General features: G+C 34.2%; 1 protein-coding gene and 1 long non-coding RNA gene across 2 annotated transcripts; one reads left to right on the top strand and one right to left on the bottom strand.

Moving 5' to 3' along the window:
* Positions 1-3,911: 3,911 nt before the first annotated feature.
* On the bottom strand, positions 3,912-5,125 carry LOC133315781 (uncharacterized). Its single transcript, XM_061517452.1, has 3 exons — positions 4,773-5,125; positions 4,505-4,601; positions 3,912-4,421 (listed from the first exon to the last, which is right to left on the bottom strand). The coding sequence occupies exons 1-3, from the start codon at positions 5,123-5,125 to the stop codon at positions 3,912-3,914; spliced, it is 960 nt and encodes a 319-aa protein (XP_061373436.1).
* An 834-nt stretch (positions 5,126-5,959) lies between these two features.
* Positions 5,960-7,773, top strand: LOC133315759 (uncharacterized). Its single transcript, XR_009752131.1, has 4 exons — positions 5,960-6,301; positions 6,381-6,472; positions 6,956-7,021; positions 7,639-7,773. It is a non-coding gene; the product is annotated as an uncharacterized LOC133315759 (long non-coding RNA).
* The last annotated feature ends 13,189 nt before the right edge of the window (positions 7,774-20,962 follow it).

The raw sequence follows: 20,962 nt of genomic DNA, 5'->3' as shown, positions 1-20,962 counted from the left end.
GGAGGATATTTATCACCTTTGGCTCTCGTTTTGACACGTGGAGATTGCATAGAGGCGACTCCTTGTCGTGGGTAATTGAATAATATTTAAGTTCATCGTAAGACATTTTTTTTTTTAATGTTGTTATTAAAGATTTTCTGATATTTATAGAAGGAAAAAATACTCTCGTATCGTAGAAAAATGGTTTTCCTTCCTACAACTCTTCAAAAATTGTAGTGTATCTTTTTAATTTTAAATAGTGTGCCCCACCGATATGTATTTACTCTATAACACGAGAATAGACAAGCCTATTTATAAATAGAGTAAAAGTAAAGTTTATTTAATATTTTTTATGTTGTGTATTATCTTAAGAGTAATAAAATTACGATGTTTATAAAAAAAATAAAAAAATTACGATAATAAATGGATAGAAATTATTTTATTTTTTTCAATAATTTTTAACTTGGTTTAATAAAAAAATTATATTATTTTTTAGTGTTATTTTATTGTCCAATTTATATCATTTGATATTTTGATTTCAGAAAAAACTTCTTTGTACTTCACCTCAAATCCAGTATTCAATCTATCAATAATTATTTTTATTTTTATTTTTTTAATATTTTTTAACTTGGTTTAATAAGTAATAAATTTTTTTTTTTTTTTTGTTATTTTGTTGTCCAATATTTATATCTTTCATCAATCAGATTTCTTATTTTTTTTTTCTAGTAAAAACTTCTTTATACTTCACCTTAAATCCATTATTCAATCTATCAATAATTATCATACTTTTATTTATTTTTTAAAATCTAACTTATTTCCTCCGAAGTAGAGATGTAAATGGGACAGACAGTCTACTACGAGCCTACGACTCATTTATATCAGGTTATGTTTAGCCTATTACGCCTAGACAAATAGAATAGGCTCATGTTTTTAAAAAGCATATTTAGAAAGTAGGAGATAGACTTTCTTTTACTTATCGGGCCTATAACCCTACAGGCCGGTCTATATTATTTTATTATTTTAAATAAAATTATTATTTTAATAATTTTAAAAATAAAATAATATTATTATTTTTTTAAATTATTAAAGGTCTAATAAGCTTAAACGGCTAACAAACTTAGACCAAGACTTTTGTTTTTTAAATATAGAACATGTCATACTTATAATTTGGGCTTAACAGGCTAACAGATTATGTCAGACCTAAAGTATTTTACACAAATTTAACCTATTTGAGTCAAAGCTCAATCCAGCCTAGCTCATTTACACCCTCCGAATAAGATATATATAATGCAGTAGCAAGGTTCCCAAGTATAATAAGTTGTGTACTTTTTACATTTGATATACCTCATATCATTTGTGCGAAACTTTAATATATGATATGATATTGATGAGATAATTAACATGATCATGATAATTTAATTTATTAAAACACAAATTTGGTATTGAAGATTAATAATTTATGAATATGGATCGTTTATTTAGATTTAATATACTAGATAAAAAATATACTCAAATTAATCCTCTTCTTGTTTGTAGATGTTAGAGAAACATGATCAGTTTACACTGAAAACGTGTAGGTAATATGATCAAAGAAATAAACAAGTAATTTACAGAACAAAGAATTCATCGTGACTTCGTCATTGTTACAATTAGGTAGGAAAAAAAGAGGGGGGAAAAGAGGGGATTGTATTTCTCACTTTGAAGAAAAAGATCAAAACTATGAAAGGAACACACCAAGTAAGTACCTAGTAGAGACACTCTTTTTCCTGTCCCTGAAAACTCAATTCTGATGGCATGCATAGAATCTAGAATGGTTGAATGTGTGTTTTGATGGTAACTGACATATTGTGATGCATGATTTTAAGTTTTTCCCTTCATGCATAGGGGTAGAGTGTTTTAGGAATCAATTGACTAAATTCACTTGTTATATACTATAAAACCATTTTTTGGGTACATTGTGGGCATGTATTGATGAGTTAGAACCACTGGTAGAAAAAAAAAGTTTATGATTTTGAAAGATATGGAAGTTTTGTTCAAAAATTTGGGTTCTGCCTTCAAGTAATCAGCTACTTGAGGGAGAAGTAATGGATTACTCCCTGATGGTAATCGATTATTTCATAGAATAGAAACCCAAAATCTTCACTTAAGCTATACAATGTTGATTTTAATTCAATTTTGATACTGCTTATATGTATACAGCTACAAAAGTGTTACAGATTGTATGATGTGCTCCATAGAAGAAGAATTATTTATATAGTTAACTTAGTTTTGGTTGATGTATCCTATGATATAGTAGTAGTTTAGTTGACACTCGTGAGGGACTCCTCACTGTATCTTGAGCTCAATTTACATACAGGTCAACTAGTGCACAAAATGCACATACAATAGCTTATTCTTGAGGCACAAAGCAATACAGTTTATGTATTTGTTTACCATTTGAGTTTCTCAAATGATTAGTTGATGATAAATTGTTATATTGCTGAATTATAATTAATGCAACTATATACATGGGGGACTGACTTTGTAGGTGTATGTGTCAAAACTTTCAAAAACCACTTAGGTATCTGGCCAGGCTTACTTGGTCTAGAATAGGGAGTTGTCTTCCTAGGTACTTATTGAGATTTGCATCTCACCCATTTCATGGGATTCATTTTAGGTAAAAAGGATCAACAGGTGGACCCGAAAAGTGCTTGATGCATTTTGCTTAGATGCTGTTTTGTTTGAACGTTATGTATGAAATCTTGTAGATTTTGTATGTAGTTAAGTTAACTCGGAAAACAATGCAATTGAAATTTTATAACCTTGGACAGCCTTGGATCTATTGTAATGTGTTATTGACTTTTAGCCTTATGGTAACGGATGACTATATTTTGTGTGTTCCATACTTTTTTTAAGTGTGGCATGTCAACTCTGAATTGGAGTGTTACACAATATGTGCAGTAAATCTCTTGTATTTTTTCTCTCTTTTTGTTTCCAATTTCTATACATAAAAAAATCTTTGGTTAGTATCAAAACTGTTTGTGTTTTTCCTAAATGATGTAGTATGTTAATGTAACAATAGTCTAGTGAGACAGAGGTATGGAACTAAACTCAACAAAAAAGTCACAATAAGTGAATCTCAAGTGGGAGCTAAGAATTAAGGAAAGAGTATAGAGCACATAGTTTCCAATAGCAGTTAGAGGCTGACCCCTAAAATGGTATAGCAGTGTAACGGGCAGCGGTATTGCCACTACGGTGAAGTATGAATGCCACATATATTATACTAACAGTCTAATACTGCACAAATATAAATGCCCAACTCTGACCATCAGTCCACCCATGCTCTAGTTATATATGTCATGCATAATGTTATTGTGTACTTATTATACATATATTATACTTTGTGACTGTTTGTAGGCATTGTAAAAAGAAATTGAGCGGATCAATTATCAATGGAATATCACACCTAAGGAACCATTTAATCAGGTGTTAGAGAAGGTATAACCATGGCATAACACAATAATACATTACAGCTAGAAGAAGAAAAAAAGAGAAAGGAAGGGACTCTTGCAATTGCAAATTTCAATGTAAATCAAGGTCCAGACAAAGATGATGCCCTTAACCTTGTGAATATTAAATTTTTATTTTTTTTATTTTTTTGTTGTAAATGTGAATAGTAAATTGGAGCAGCCAATTGATAATTTTCCGAACAAGTTTTTATTGTAATGGTCAATTATTTGATATGTGATATGCAACAAAATATTCTTAACATCATGGTTCAGTATGCTTTGGGAGCTGTAAGTGAAATAGTCAATAAAATTCGAGAAACTATTCGTTATATTAAATGTTCACAAATTTGTATCCAAAGACGTTCACAAACTTGTATAAAAAAAGTGCACAAACTTGTATCCAAAAAAGTTGATAAACTATACTGCCAAAGTGATATAGTCAAATCAAATACAAGTGAACTGATGAAAAAAATCATCATCTTCGGATTCTCCATCAAATTTCAACAAATATTCTCCCTCACTTTCATCTTCACTTGAACTAAACTTATAGATGTGCTCTTCCTCATCAACAATTTCTTCATCATCAACTTCATTCATCACTGCCAGCCCTCTAGAGCTTGAAATTAAAGGCCTAGATACAATAGGTACAACTTGGTTAACCATTCTTGTTCCTCTTGTTTGCTTCCTTGTGTATGTTATAGGCTCTCCAACCCTACTTGCATTAGCAACAACTCCCAAAGTCAAAGTATCATCATAAAAAACATTACCGTCTTCAGCATTATCTTCACCCACTTCTCCCACCAACCAATCATTGCTATCATCAATGTCTTTTAGGATAATGGGATCAATCACATCATGATTGTCATAGCGATGTTTAAGAGCTTGATTGTACTTAATAAAATCCAAGTCCTGTAACTTTTGATGCTCAAGCCTACTTCTCTTTTTGGAATGAATCTATTTCCTAATTAACAATAAAAAATATTAGTTTATTTGCTTCACAACCTATACATCAAATGTAACTATATAGAAAATATTACGTGTTTAAAAGTACTCCAATTGCACTCACACCTGGATGAGCTACAAGCCAAACTCAACACCTTAATGGCAAAGTCTCTCAAATTTGGAGTTTGAGAGCTATACAACTTCCACCATTGAGCTATAATGCCATAACAAGTGTTTATTATTAGCAACTTAGCATTAATAATTAATAACAATAAAGAGGCCTTCAGCAGTCCTATATAATAACAATAAAGATGTCTTAAGCATTCCTATATAATTAATAACTTGAAATTCATGTTTACATACCTGGAGCTAATAAAATCCTTTTTCCTTATTGTTGACTTGATACCAAAGAGGCCTTCAGCAGTCCTATATGATTCCAATTGCATTGTAATTGTATCATATTCTTCCTTATTTTCACTTACCCTCTTAATGCTTTTGAAAAGGCTAGCCATCACTTCTCTATCATTTCCAATTGAATCATTGCCATAAAAGAAATCAGGATTTAGATAATGGCTTGCTGCATGCAAAGGATGATGAAGTTGGCATTCCCATCTTCTATCAATGATAGCAAATATGTCTTTGTACTTTTGTTCATCTTCGCCCAATGATTTTTGAGTTGCTTCCTTGGCCCTATCCGTTTGCAGGTTTTTTCTCATTATCAACAAGTCTAAGCACACACATAAGAGGCCCTATAACCTTAAGTGAGAAAAAAAACATCATTCCAAAAGGCAGGTATAAGTACGATCCTTCTTGCCATTTTTCCCTTAAGGTCTTTGGCTGCCTTCGAATTCTCCTAATTCTTAGAAATAAACATGTTCCTAAGGTTTTTTCTTTGTTTGTGCAACCTTTGCAATGTAAGGAATGTCGTAGCAAACCTTGTGACTCCATGCCTAACCAATTCTGTAACAACCCGTAAAAGTTCACAAATTACTTGAACATGATTAAGGAAACATGTGTATGTATATGAATTACTTGATCGAAATTCTTGAATTAAGTACGATAGGAATTTTTCTCACTAATCGTAAATACAACTGTAATTGCTCATGAATAAAATAAATGAATAAACATTAGTGGAGATTATTTGGTGGGCTTCGGCCCTAACCTTGTTCTAGTAATATATTCATGTGTTTAAAAATTTGAATTGAACCTTAAGACTAACCTCTTATGCCCATTAAAAAAAAATTAAGTCTCAATCAGCCCAAAAGAAGCCTCGATCATCTAAGTAACTATAGAAAAATTTAAATCAAAATACTAAGTAAATGGCTGAATGGTTGCATGGCATTGTGTGGCCTACCTTTTGCCCTCTTTTGCGCCTATCATCACAAGAAAGGGGCTGTCATGGGCTGTCAAATTAACTCTGAAAAAGTAGCTTCATTTCCTTCAAAATTCTGATATCTTGTAGAGAAAACAAATCTGAAAAATCTGCACCCTTTTCTATTGCATGAAACACCATTGGACCACTCATTATTTCTCCCTTCCAAAAGCGCTGAACCCGTGTGACCAGCTTTAAAAATTTGAACACTACTCTACTACCCTTCCTCTTCCTTATGCGCTTAAGTAGGCAGAGAAATACACAACCATCACACTTCATCTTCAAACTCTTTCACATTCTCTCATTTCTGCCGCTAGAACACAAGCAATCAATCAGAAAAATTAAACCTCACTACTCCTCCTCTCTTGTGCGCTAGCAAGAGAGGTAAGATACCTTATCCCTTTCAAGCTCCTTCCTTCATTAATCTTGTGCTAAACTCCAGCCGTACAAGCAAAGAAGATAATCAAGCTTTGAAGACAGAAATCTCTCCTTTCTTCCTCGGTTTCCCATCATCAAGGAGGTAATCCATATTCCTCTATCTCCTTGACCCGCCCTACCTTTCTTTTCGGTTCTAAGGAAGAACTTTCCCTTGCATGTAGCGGCAACTTGGACTTATTGCTCTAAGAAAACAACCTCTTTAAGCTCTCAAGTTTCATTCCAAAGTATCCTAGTATAGCCTTGCCTAGAACAAGTAAGTATTCTTTTCTTCTCTCCTTCAAAGTTTCGGTTTCATGAGGGGTTATGGGTAGGGTTAATTCTTTCTACCTTATCCTTGTTATCTTTAATTGCATGTGGACTAAAAGTCAAAAATTAGTGGCTGTTACTGCTAGACTTAGTTCTGTTTTTAGTCCTTAAAAAAATCGAAGATTTCATGACTGTATGGAACCATTATTAAAATTCTATTTTTCCTCTTATAAAATCAAAGTTTGGTGGATTGGAAGTCTTGGTAAACCTTCTTGTAACATTGCTCTTATAAACAGAATATAAATAAGCTTTCTTGGTGTTTTTATACGTATGGGACAGCATGTATAAGAGAATGAAATAACCATCTTAAGTTATGGAATATGTAATCAAGTAATTGAAAGAAGAAAGTGTCTTGATGGGGGGCTTAAAAACCATAGCACTTAAGTGTAAAGAGGATGATTAGTTTTCTGTTTTGTGGTATGATAAATAGGTACCCAAGCTCCTAGGAACTCTCATTGATTTGAAGACATTATTGGTTAAGTATCTCGGAGATTAAGTAAGTGCTTGGCGATTTAACCTAATGTGACTATGGAATTTAAGTATTGAATTGCTTGTGTGTGACATATGTGCCTTTTGTGATGTTGAGCATTGTGGATAATTGATCCTACGTGTTGGCTCAATTCTGTTTTGGTTATTATAGTTATGTGACTATAATTGTGAATATGAGATTTGACATGCATGTGCATCACATACATTGACCACTTGAATTAATTGTGTGCAAAGGATTTTATCTTGTTGCATGCATCATGGTCTTCACGATTTTGAGAAGCAAGAATGGAAAATCTTTTGAAAACCATCATATGCTTGAGCATGCATCATTTAGGCATGCCGAAGGTACCCGGCAAGAGCACCCTGGCTCCGTGCGCATAGGTTCCTTGGATATTCAGCTTTGTGAGCCAAAAAGAATATCACTTGGAGTTTTGTTAGCATGTGCACTCTTGTGCTATGATCATGCGTTTTGGCGTTATACACGCGTTTTGACTAACATCTAACCTTATGTTACACTTTGACAAGTCTTTATTTAAATCCATAATGTTGCACTATTGGATGAATTACCGCATTACTGGGGTTATTCTCACCCCCTTTGGGGGCTCATTTTCTATGAAAATGCAGGCGGAAGAAAAAGCGTTTAAAGGGAGATGCACGTAGGTTGTTTGCGCTCTTTGTTTGGAAATTATTGGACTTGATAAGTTGCTGGAATTTTTTTTGTATTATTTGCAAGACACTTTGGTTGCTGTTTCCTTTATGTTCCTGTTAATTTGCTCCATGAGAAGCTGAACTTATGAACCATATTTAACTCAAGTATTTGGCTGTTTACGGTTTTAGCTAAGTGTTACGTCTGTGTTATAACAACATTATCACGACCTTTATGTCTTTAACGTTTCGTGAAACTTCAGATTCTTTTAGATATAGATGTTAGCTAATGAACAAAAGAATGAAACTCAGATTTGGGCTTTAATTCGATTTTATATGAATTTTTGAACAACGGTCGTTCCTGATTAACGTTTCTGAAAATCCTGCACTTTGATCAGTTTTGAAAATTAATTTCCCGTGGCTACAGGTGTCCATTTCAAACAAAATTTTTATGTACTTGAAGCTTGAGATGTCTACTTTAATTTAGAAAAAGAATCACAATTTTTAGAGCTCTGTGGAATTTTATATAAATCGTGCAAACCAGACTGTTTTCAGAATAGGAATTCCTGACGTGGGTAAACGTTTTAAAACTTTTGGTCGCTGCTTTCAAATTCTTTTAAGCTGAAGTTCAATTATTTTCAATCCGGATTGACTTTACATAAGTTAAATATTGCAAACCACTCTAATAGCATTGAGATAACATTCCTCTTGGACGCGTACAAGAGTGGGTGTTACAAATTCAGTCTTATTTGTAAACCTTCGCATTGTGTTCAAAGCCAATGAATGGTTGTATATGAAACCTACAAGTCTTATGCTTTTTTCCAATGGCTCTCTTAATCTCTCAATCTTTGCAATGTCTTCCAACATTAAATCTAAACAATGTGTTGTAAATGGGGTTCAAAACAAATTTGGCCGCTTGACTTGCAAATATTTTCCTAAGAAATAATCAAGAACAAATTAACAATAATTGAAAACAAGTTAACAAATTAATAATTTGATGTCTTACAAGCTAAAACGTAATTGCTTTCATTATCCATCACAACTTGAATAATATTCCTTTCACCAATATCTTCAACAAGCATGTTCAAAAGCTCAAATATTTTTTCCCCAATCTTAACATAAGATGAAGCATCAACACTCTTCATGAACATGGTCCCTGATAGACAATTTACCAAGAAATTAATCAAGGTCCTATTTTTTCTATCTGTCCACCCATCCGACATAATCGAACATCCATAAGTGGCTCGTTGTATCTCATGATCCTTTAATAACTCTTTTGTATACTCCATCTCTTTTTTAAGAAGATGAACTCTACACTTATGGTAGCTTGGTGGCTTCAAATGTGGACCATAGTTTCCAATAGCCTTAATCATCAGCTTGAAGCTTCTTGAGCAAACAACATTAAATGGTATTCCATTTGTACACAAAATATTTTTTATGTATTGAATGGTTCTTGCCCTTGCCTCTTTTTCGCAAGCATTATTTATACTTGTTTGCTTTTTGCCCAACTTTATGCTAGGCCTTTTAAAAAAATGCAAATCTAAATGACCTTTCGTAGCCTTTGTAGCAGTGGTATAGACATCATTTCCAACCTTTTTTCCAGTTTTTATTTTATGAATTTCAACCATCTCTTCTACATCATCATCTTGATTGACATCAAGATCAACTATATTAGCATCATTCTCAGTTTGTTTCTACATATTGCATCCTTCAGTATTTTTTCACATCAACTGGAATTGTTCTACATGCATGAACATCTCCACTCAAACCAATCTGATGTCTTTTGGCTCTAGTTATTCCTCCCTTGGTAGTTGTCAGGCAATAATCGCAAGTTACGAATCTCCTGTTGTTGGGGTCCTTCAAGCTATTCTATTGGCATGCAATATTAATGTTATCTCCAATGGGTTTAAACAAACCACAAGGTGCAATGTTCTGTTGTGGAACCGAAGGTGATGCTTCAACGAAAGATGCACTAGCCATGGAGTTAACTGAAACAATTAAGGTCCAAACAAAAAAATAAAGGCTCGTGATATAGTCACTGTTTTAGACAGACTCTTTAGCACCAACAATTTGACACACCAAATAATAATGGGAAGCTTACCATTATTTATAAACAACACAAAATACTAAAATATATTTTCATAAATAATCTTTTGCCTCAATTTCATTTTTATCACTGACCAAGGGAAAAGAAATCCCCACATTTTTATTTATTTAAACATATAAACATGAGTATTGATACACAGAAATAAAAAATATGCATCGTAGCCTGCCATAAAAAAATCTCCATCATTTTTACTCTTCTTCAAGGTGTAAAAATATAGTAAACCCAAAGCTAGAAGTGGCACTAAAATAAGTCAAAGAAAGAAAGAAAGAAAGAAGCCTCCATCAAAACCTCTTCTTCTCATTCTCGAAAAACCCCACTCTTAGTTTCTCACAAATTAAAAAATAACACTACATAGAACAAAACATAAGAATACGAATGGGTAGTGAAGATAAAAGAAAGAGTGAGGAGTGGAAGGAGGAAGGAACAAAGAAGCCTCGAAATGTTCGGAACTTACCAGAAAATACAAGCTTTCTAGTCGGAGAAGAGTGGAAGTAGGAAGGAAAAAAGAAACAAGCATGTTCGAAGCTCTCTATGTCGTTCTCGGCAAGCTCTTCTTAGTGCCACGTCTTCTTCCTCTTTTTGGCGCATGGTCTCTGGTGGAAATTGGTCCCTTGTTTGTGACCTTAATAATAAAATTTTGGCTTCACAAAAATACCCACATTTCAAAGAGAAAGCGACGTCGTTTTGAACGAGCAACAAATATTTTTTTTAAAGGTCATCTTCCTCGTAGCGTCCTTATAGTGTCGTGTTCTCTGCCTCTAAATGCTGCTACGCTACGCCGCCACGTCCGCTATCAGCCGACGTCGCGTTGCTAGTTGTGGCGGCCGGCCACCGCTACCCGCTACTATAGCGATTTAGCGATGCTACTTACCACTATTGAAAAGTATGGTGGAGCATAATGGTTTTTTGGTTGTATTTTGACATAGTGAGAATAAGTATGATCTTCCATGGAAAAAATGATATTTATAGGTGGAGAAGATTCCCTAATAATGATAGAGCCATAATCGATTATGCCCTGTTAAGGCCCATTAGGTGTTAGACAATTAAGCATACTCACTTAGTGCATTAAGTGCGTGTGTACAAGCACAATGATATTTGTCTTACTTTATTGATGTAGGAATGTGATCCCTCTAACGGGCTTTAGAAACAGATCGAATGGATTGGACCTATGTCGTTGGTCCAGAACAATGTTACCTTTTAAATTTTTGAAATTTTTTTAAAAGATTTTCCAGTTTTCGATTTGCATGAATTAAAATTTTCTAATTTTTATTAATTGTTGAATTTTCAACTACAGAAGGAAAATTGAATCAAAAACTAATGGGAAAATCGGTTTAATCTGTTCTTGAGTTTGCATGAAAATGAAAAAGAGTCCAAGGATATTTTGTTCTCAAGGGAATTGGTTGGGCCTTTTCTACAAGATGGATTTAGTGATGCGTAGCCCATGAATCATTGTTTATACAAAGTATTATTGTTTCTATCTCTAGTGGACTCTACTCTCCTTTAGACCATAGACAATCATTTATATAAGGGTTTAAGTTTTCTTATGTTGTAGGATTGTAGGAGATAAAAAAAGTAGAGAGAAGTTAAATGTGGGTCCCATATTTTATATTAAAAAAGAAAAAAAAAATTAATTGGCACGGAAAACGAATTAGTGTAGGAAAATGATATATTCTTATGTAGCATAAGAGTATTATTTCCCTTTATATAAACCATAAGTTGTCTTCGGAAGAGAAAAACTTATAATTCACATTTTGATGGTTTCCCACCCCCATTTTATTTACATTAATTAAGAAAATGGAATGAAGGTGTTATAGAATCAATTTCTCCTTCAAAATATTTTCTTGAAACAGACTTGTATATTACGTATATTAAAAAAATGAAAATTGTTTGAAAACACAAACATTAAAAATAAAACAAATAAACCAAAAACCAAAAACAACAAAAAGGAAACAATTTTTCCCACTGCAAGTCAGGACTCAGGAGGTGAGTTAATATCTACCTATGTTTTGATTGCTTTAATGGATTGCATTAAATACTTTCTTCATTTTTTTATGATTTCAATGAAAATAGAGAAGGCATAGATAAAAGTCCTTGCTGTCCCCTACCCAATACCACAATGGTATCCATATAAGCATGGCTCACTTTATTAGTTTATCAGGTAGATGTCCAATGTACTTGGATTCAATCAACTATTGGTAACACATACATAGATAAAAGTCCACATACACACAATTGACGAACTATTTTGTCGGTGACTTTATCCAAATTCTACAACTGCACAAAAATAGTCTCATCTGAATTAAACAAGAAAAAGCAAGAAAAAAATAGTAAAAATAGTTAAATAAGACAGTAGATGAAATATTACTCTTCGTGGATCACAGGGAGAGGACCAGATGGTTTGTTAAATAGGTCCTACTTCCTACCTCTCAGTAAACCTTCTTGTGTTTATTAAATCGACAACTACCATGAAGGAAAACATCACCTACAATTTTAATAGCACAACTCCTTCGTCAGACACTATATATGTCATCAATATTCGTTTGATGGACATGATAGGATATGATATGGGACCTTATGTAGAATATGATATGAGGCTAATAAGTCTATATCATGTCCTGTGTTTGATGAACACTTGATTAGTAATCTGATAAGATTATGTAGAAGGAGAAAGGAGAAAATAAAATATAATGCAATAAATACAAATATATTGGATAGCGTGGGGATATATTGGGTATTCAATATTGATATCTTATCCTGTTGAATCCTAACTCACATCCCCTCATAGGATAAGAAATCATGTATTGGATAGGATAAAATAAGACAATAGGATAAACTAATTATATCCTATTGACCCACCAAACAAAAGATAAAAGTAAAATATGATAAGTTATCCTATCTTATCTTCTTTGTCAGGTGCTCCAAACAGGCCATCTTCTTTGTCAGGTGCTCCAAACAAGCCTTTAAAGTCTTAATCCCAGAATTTATCCCAAATTGAACTAATTGATTAACAAATATCTAAACAAAACTTTAACAAAACTTTCACGCTACTTACTAATCAATTATATTTATTTATGGTTATTTATGGGAATGAATAGTCTCATCTTTTTTTTATATGATCATATGTGAGAAATTTCAAACAGGTCAATGATCAAAATTTTAATAACAAAATTCATAAAAAAAAAAATTTGTTTTAATTGATGACCGTTGGTCTATATCAATAAATGATAAATATTTTGCCCATGGCATTATCATGTTAAAATATGACAAGATTCATTGATAGGACTTCATCACTGTTAGCTCTAACTTGACTATGCACAATAGTTATCCATATATCAATTGTCATAGTCTCCTAAATGAGGAGATTACTTTTAGTGCAACCGTCTATTATAATTATATATTAGAGGTAATATATAATTATAATAATAAAATTAATTTTTTTCTTTATCACGTCAATCTTGAGTAAAGAGAAAAATAATTTTATTATTATAATTATCTATTATTCATAATACATAATTATAATATTGAATACTGTGAGTATTAAAAAAAATTTGAAGCGCTTGTGGGTCTATGTTACAAGTGCCATCATATCCATCACAACTGCTCGCCTAAACTGCGCATTTAAATTACTCAAATTCCTGCAGATTCTGACCATGTTCTGTCAGAAAATGTCAATAATGACTGGTAATCATCACTAGCAAGAAGATAAGTTTCAATTTCGTTGTGGGTCAGTTGTCAAACACAAAGGTTAGCTCTAAAGCCAACCTTGTTTTACCGCTTTCTCTTTTGGAAAAGAGTACTAGGAATATTCAACTTCCCCTCTCTGTTATCAATTAGAGGACCCTTCAGAAACTGGCATGGGGTAAAGTCACAATATAAACCATGCACAATTATTGAAATGTGAACTCAAAAATAAAAATAAAAATGAAAAGCAGAGAGAGAGAGAGGTAATTATGGTGTATATACTTTATAAACCTTGATGTATTCCTCCGTAAGCAGTTATTTAATTAGGTTATATATATATATATATATATATATATATATATATATATATATATGGTATAAAAGACCCTAACGGAGCTGTTTTTTTTTTAGTTTCCCAAGGTCTTCTCCAGCCGACAGCTGAAGACTAATCCTATTGAGGCGGGAGATCACATTAAGTGGGTAAACCTCTCCCAACAAAATATTTTCCATACGCAAGGTCAGGGATCGAAATCCTGTCAGCATGCTTAAGAAATCTGATAAGATCTAATTCAGTTTATCAATGTAAGAACAAAAAACTAAACGATCTTTGGTCCAGAAAGGAATCTTCCCAGTTTTTTTATATATTGAAGAAGTAAAACAACATTACAAGAAGGAACTTGTAGTTAACCTCTCTTCTATGCATTAAAAGAAATGGCAAGTTAAAATAAAAGAAACTTTACTCAGCACTTTTGAGAGGTGCATTGATGCTTCTCGGCAAGTATACGATCGCATAAGTAATATAATGATAAGTCAAGTATCGTCTCCACAGGGATTGTGATCGTATATCAAATAATTGTTCCTTTTAAAATTGAAGTATTCCAATAACTGTAACAAAATATTTTGGATATGAGTAATAATAAGAATTAAAGTAAAAACGTATTTTTGAATTTTTGTTTATAAGAAAAAGAGCAGAGATTGATTTTTGTAAATATGAGAAAGCATTGTAGCTAGAGTGCACTCACTTTATGATCTCCACTTCTTACTTTGGATTGATTTACAATACTCATTTATGTAATTACTCAGATAAATTATTATCTAACAATATTAATAGTTAACCCTCAATTCCTTGCAAGGTTAACCCTTTAATCCCAATTAGAACCCCAATTCCTTGCAATGTTCCTCATGGCATTAAGCAATGAACTCAATAATTTAAGCATCTGTAATTAAATATACATCTATTCCTAGCATGCATATAAATTGTTATCTTAACCCCTTTCAAGATCAAAACCCCAATATTCCTATCTAGGATTCTAACCCTCAAACTATCCTCAACTATTAGGTTGATCAATTCCAATAAAGAAGATATAAATTACGCACAGGATAAAGATAAAGACAATTATATAAACGAATAATTATAAACCAATCCGTTGTAACAAGGGTTTACATAGGGTTTGTGACCCTAACTACAATAAAAAGAACTTAGCCAATCATTATCATGACTGACATAAAATTAAATAAGATAAAGATAAAGAGTGTAATTACAAAAAGAAGACTAAGAACAATCCTCTGTTCCTCTCCTCCTTCTGCAATCCTTGTTTGCTTTCTCTCTGCCGTCGAAAAGTGTGTTCTTTCTGTCAGCAACGTCATTTTTATATCCCCATCTCGTCTTTCCGAAAATACCCTTCAGAAAACACGGTGTAATTTTTTCCCGTAAACCGGCGCAGGTTGGCGCCGGTGTGGCGCCAACTTGCGCCATGCTCCTAAACACGGTCCTGGAGTCTCGCTCAACGGCGCCACTTTGTGCCATTTTGGCGCTACTTTGCGCCGCCACTTGAAGCTTGCTAACCGGTGCGAGTTGGCGCCATTGTAGCGCCTCTCTGCGTCAAGTCTCTGCCAACGCTGCACATTCCGCAAACCGGCGCGGGTTGGCGCCGGTGTGGCGCCAACTTGCGCCACTTCTCTGTCTTTCGTACTGTGACATTTCCAATCCGGCGCTTGTCCGCGCTAATATGGCGCCATTTTGCGCCAACTTGCTGGAATTTGTACTGATAATCACCCGTGTGGAGTTGCATCAACTAGCTTTTCTTACAATTTTGTAGTTTTCACTTCTTCTACCTATATAAACACAAAAAATAGATGAGAAATATCATTGATATGGAAAGAATCACTATAGTAAGCAAATATATATATATAAATTGCTTTTTTATGACTCAATTCTTATCAATTTCAGCTTGAGAAACTACATTTGCCAGAGGCACATCAAACTATTCCCATATTTAAATGTTGATGTCCCCAGCAATGTACAAGACTCAATCTAGGAAACATTCAATTAATCCAACATAACAATCCATAGACACTCTCAGACACAATATGCCATGCATGACTGACCCAATATCATAAATTCCCAACAATGTCATCAGCTTCTTAAAGATACAAGTCTACATTGATTACCCCTCACACAGATAAATAATGTCACTCACACTCAGTGTTTAAGGGTGTCATGATCACTCAATCAATCACAGCTATAACACTACCATAGGCTTGATCATATTCTCAAAAAATTTCAAAAATGAAGAATCAAACACATGCACCAGTTGATCAAAAGATCTTCACAGGTTATAACTTGGTCGGATTAAGGGGGTAGGAAAATATGGATAGTAGCTCAAACAACAATGAGATTGAAAAACTGATATTATTTCACTTTAACACATTCAACTCAATGATTTTTCTCCACTAACATTCCCACATAATTTCAGGAATTAATTCCTTCCAGCCACCTTTTATGCACATTCATTCTTTTCCTTTTTCTTGCTTTTTCCTTTTTTTTCCCCTTTGTTTTAAGGGCACAGATGAAATTTACATCCCCTAATTACTTGACCTCTGTGGAGCTTACCTCAATTTCTTTGTTTTAGCTTTCAACACATCAATAATTCAATCTCAATCAAGGTAAGTCACTTGGATATAGGCTAAGCCATCAATCAGGCCACAGGTCATTTATTAACAAAATAAGTTCAGGCTCAAGGGGGCTAGCAATGTAAAAATTCATACAGGTGGGATATTTTGGCATAAGCTAACAAGAACAAAATGCCTTTATCACTTCAACCAATGCATGCATTACAGAGAAACAGGTCAAGTTCTAGAGTATTACAATAGTGAGGTCTCTCAACAAGAAAATTCAGTGTTTGAGCTCAAACCTCACAGCTATGGTATCAATATAGACTTAAGAAAATTGACCTCAGACATTATCAAACGAGCAATCATGCAATCCAATTATACCTATGCAATGTTATGCCAGAAAGTCATACAATATACTTCCAAAATTTCAGTCAAGCACATTAACTAGATAAGCACATTTAAACCTGAGAATTGCTTGAAAAAAAGATCAAATTTAATTTTTTTTTTATAGATAAAGATAAAGAGCAACACAAAATACTAACTAAAATAACTAAGAAAAGTTAAAAGAGTTTAGAATATCTCCCCTGATAAAATAACTGCAGTTCCAAAATGCTTTCCTAAAGCCTACCATTCCCAGATTTAAAGAATTGTTGTCCCCAGCAATAATCAAACCAAAACATAGATGATAAACCTGCACCATGGAACAAATTATGGCATATAGAATAAACTATAATGCACACAATAAATCATTAAAATGTTTGGGAAATATACCAACTTAAAACAACAAAGTACTAAAAAGAAAAATAAACTAATATACACTAAATCTCCGTCAGCAAGGAGATTTAATCAATCCTCCATGTCATCCCCCTCAGCAGAATGGGATGACTCAGCAAATAGAAGATCTGGTGGTACTGGATGCCTTGGTGCATGAGACCACCATCCCCAGATTTGATTCCAACCGTGAATCCATGTGAAGAACTCTTTGAAGTATTGTTTTCTTTGAGAGATAGAGTCTCGGTGTCTCTTCTCAAAGATTCTCCTTTTTGTGGCCTTAAACCTCCGGTGGTCAGCACACATCCTCCAACCAGTATTAAAGAGTTTCACCACTTCCTTTCTCATTACCTTCTTCATTGTAAGATGATGCCTCCCTTGAGGTTTCCTCACATTTTTGTCATCATCCTTATTAAGAATTTTGTGGGTACGGGAAGATGGATCTTTATCTTTCAAATCAGAAATAGACCACCCTATAGCAGTCCCATGTTCCTTCAATACTTCAATCAACGCCTCCTTATTACCCAAGAAGGTACATTGCAGAGTTTCAGGAAGCTCCTTCAACTCTATTTTTGGGGCACCATCTTCTTTGTCAGAATCATTCTTTTCCTCAAGAACTTCAAACGCTACATTCTTTTCTTCCTTAACAGGAACACTCTCATGCGCCTCAAGTTCTTCATCAATCTCTTGACTAGAAGATTTTTCTTCTTTCCCCACTTGCTCTAAAACATCAAGTTTAAAACAATCGTCTTTGTCAGAAGATTATTTCATAGAGTCAAAGACGTTGATGGTAATTGTCTCATCATTCATCCTTAACTCAAGCTTTCCATTTTCAACATCAATCATGGCCCGAGCAGTAGCCAAGAAAGGTCTACCCAGCAAAAGAGGCATCTCAGTTCCCCCTTCCATGTCCAACACTGCAAAATCTGCCGGAAAAATGAACTTGTCCACTTTCACAAGAACATCTTCAATTATACCACTAGGTTTCCTTAAAGCTTTGTCAGCGAGTTGCAAGGAAACCATAGTAGGTTTAAGTTCAGATATCCCCAACGATTTATACACGGACAAGGGCATCAGACTTATACTTGCCCCAAGATCACACAAGGCTTTGCCGACATCAGTATTACCAATAGCAATTAGAATGTTGAAGCTCCCTGGATCATGACGCTTAGGCGGGAACTTCTTTGTAATAATAGCACTACACTCCTCAGTGAGTGTCACCGTTTGGCATTTCTGCAACTTGTGTTTTCTTGACAAAAGGTCCTTAATAAACTTGGCATAATTGGGCATATTAGCCAAGGCTTCAGCAAATAGAATATTAATGTGAAGCTTTCTAAATATATCCAGGAACCTTTCATAATGTTGCTTCTGGGCATCTTTCTTGAATCTTTCCAGATAAGGTGTCTTGGCTCTCATGTACTCAGGTTTCAACTCATGCTTCTCTTTTGCTTTTTCTTTTTCAGCTGGCTTCACCACTTCAACAGGTTTCTTAATTTCTTTGTCAGGTTTTCCTGCAGGATCCGGCTTCTCTTCAACCTCCGGTGATGGCAGTACTTTACCACTTCTGGTTGTGATGACCATACAATCTTCGCTCGGATTAGTAACTGTGTTACTAGGGAAGGTACCTGGAGTTCTATCAGCAATTTGCTTAGCCAGTTGGCCAATCTGATTCTCCAAATTTCTGATAGATGCATTCGTATTTTTGGTATTGGCCCTAGTCTCCACCATGAAAGCACTAGAATGTTGAGCCATTTGTCTAACTAACCTCTCCAAATCAGAAGGTTCCTTGGTTTGGATTGGTGGAGGCTGCAAGTAGTTGTTTGAATTGAAATCAAGACCTGTGCCTTGAATCTTCCGTTGATAATTACTACCTCCAGCAGCACAATTTTGACCTCTTTGAACATTTTGCTGCTGAGGTCTCTGATCATATCAAATGCCATTCACTTGCATTTGTTGAGGTGAATCCGAAGCCAGCAAAGAAGAACATTCATTAGATTAATGGTTGCCCTGGCAATATTCACATACAACAGCAACAGTTTGAGCCTGAACACCAGTAAGCTGCATCTTGTCAAGCCTTGAGGTCAAGTTTTCTATCTGCTGAGATAACAATTTGTTTTCAGCCAGCACCACATCATTACCTTCCAGCTGAAGGATACCTCTCTTAGGCTTGGATGACAAGCCTTCATTCTCATTCGCAGCCATCCTTTTGATCAACTCAAGAGTCTTATTTGCTCTTAGGGATTTGATCGTGCCACCTGCTGCACCATTCAACACCATCCTCACCTCAGGTTTGCAACCATTGAAGAAGATTCTAACATGATTACGAGCACTCAAGTTATAATGCGGACACCTCCTCATTAAATCCTTGAACCGGTTCCATGCTGCACACATTGATTCACCCTCAGATTGAGTGAAATAGGTGATAACATTCACCATCTGGTTGTACCTCTCCATCGAGAAGAACTCAGCAAAGAACTTCTGTGATAAATCATCCCAGGTTGGAATACTTCTTGCTGGCTGTCTTTCCAACCAATTGAGAGCTTTCCCTTTAACAGAAAAAGGGAAAATCTCAACTGGATCGCATCATTAGATACCTGAGGATGCTTGGTGGAGTCACAGATCATCAAGAATCAGTCAATAAACCTATGAGGATCTTCACTCTCCTCTCCTCCAAACTGAGCTCTCTTCACCAATTGAATATGGGAAGATTTGAGCTCCCAGTTGTTGTTGGCAACATTAGGCTGAACAATGCTCGAGTTGGGCCTGTTGAAAGATGGAGTGAGAATGGAATCCATGAATGGATTATCTTCTTCATTGTTCCCTGCCATGGTGTGTGTTTCTTCAGATAGAATTCCTAACTCGTTGAATGCAAGCTTCTTCCGAGCAAGTTTTCTGTTTCTCTTTTCTGTCTTTGTAATCTCCAAATCAAGTGGAAATTCTGGAATTTTACCTCGTATACAACTCAGAAAAGAGATTAGTAGCACTGCTTAAATATCACACAAAAATAAAAAAAAAATCACAAAATCCAATCTAAAAAATCAAGATTATATGATATCAGAAACGCCAATCCCCGGCAACGGCGCCAAAAACTTGATGCTTCCCGGCAAGTATACCGATCGCATAAGCAATATAATGATAAGTCAAGTATCGTCTCCACAGGGATTGTGATCGTATATCAAATAATCATTCCTTTTAAAATTGAAGAATTCAAATAATTGTGACGAAATATTTTGGATATGAGTAATAATAAGAACTAAAGTAAAAATGTATTTTTGAATTTTTGTTTATAAGAAAAAGAGCAGAGATTGATTTTTGTAAATATAAGAAAACATTGTAGCTAGAGTGCACTCACCTTATGATTCTCACTTCTTACTTTGGATTGATTTACAATACTCATTTATGTAATTACTCAGATAAATTATTATCTAACAATATTAATAGTTAACCCTCAATTCCTTGCAAGGTTAACCCTTTAATCCCAATTAGACCCCAATTCCTTGCAATGTTCCTCATGGCATTAAGTAATTTTCTCAATAATTTAAGCATCTGCAATTAAACTATTCCTAGCATGCATATAAATTGTTATCTTACCCGCTTTCAAGATCAAAACCGCAATATTCCTATCTAGGATTCTAACCCTCAAACTATCCCCAACTATTACGTTGATCAATTCCAATAAAGAAGACATAAATTACGCACAGGATAAAGATAAAGACAATTATATAAACGAATAATTATAAACCAATTTGTTGTAACAAGGGTTCACATAGGGTTTGTGACCCTAACTACAATAAAAAGAACTTAGCCAATCATTATCATGACTGACATAAAATTAAATAAGATAAAGAT

This window comes from Gastrolobium bilobum, unplaced genomic scaffold (assembly GCF_033153095.1).
Source record: "Gastrolobium bilobum isolate Gb01-03AN ecotype WA unplaced genomic scaffold, APGP_CSIRO_Gbil_v1 utg20832, whole genome shotgun sequence".
Lineage (NCBI taxonomy): Eukaryota > Viridiplantae > Streptophyta > Magnoliopsida > Fabales > Fabaceae > Gastrolobium > Gastrolobium bilobum.
The sequence above is the reverse complement of the archived record's forward strand: the minus strand, read 5'-3'. Positions and strand labels throughout refer to the sequence as shown.

Bases quoted from the DNA above. Each gene is read 5' to 3' on its own strand.
- LOC133315781 (XM_061517452.1), bottom strand. From the start codon at position 5,125: ATGAGAAAAAACCTGCAAACGGATAGGGCCAAGGAAGCAACTCAAAAA. The intron at 4,602-4,772 runs GTATGTAAACAT...GAAGTTGTATAG, and splicing joins AAGGATTTTATTAGCTCCAG to CTCTCAAACTCCAAATTTGA. The intron at 4,422-4,504 runs GTAATATTTTCT...ATTAGGAAATAG, and splicing joins ATTGGAGTACTTTTAAACAC to ATTCATTCCAAAAAGAGAAG.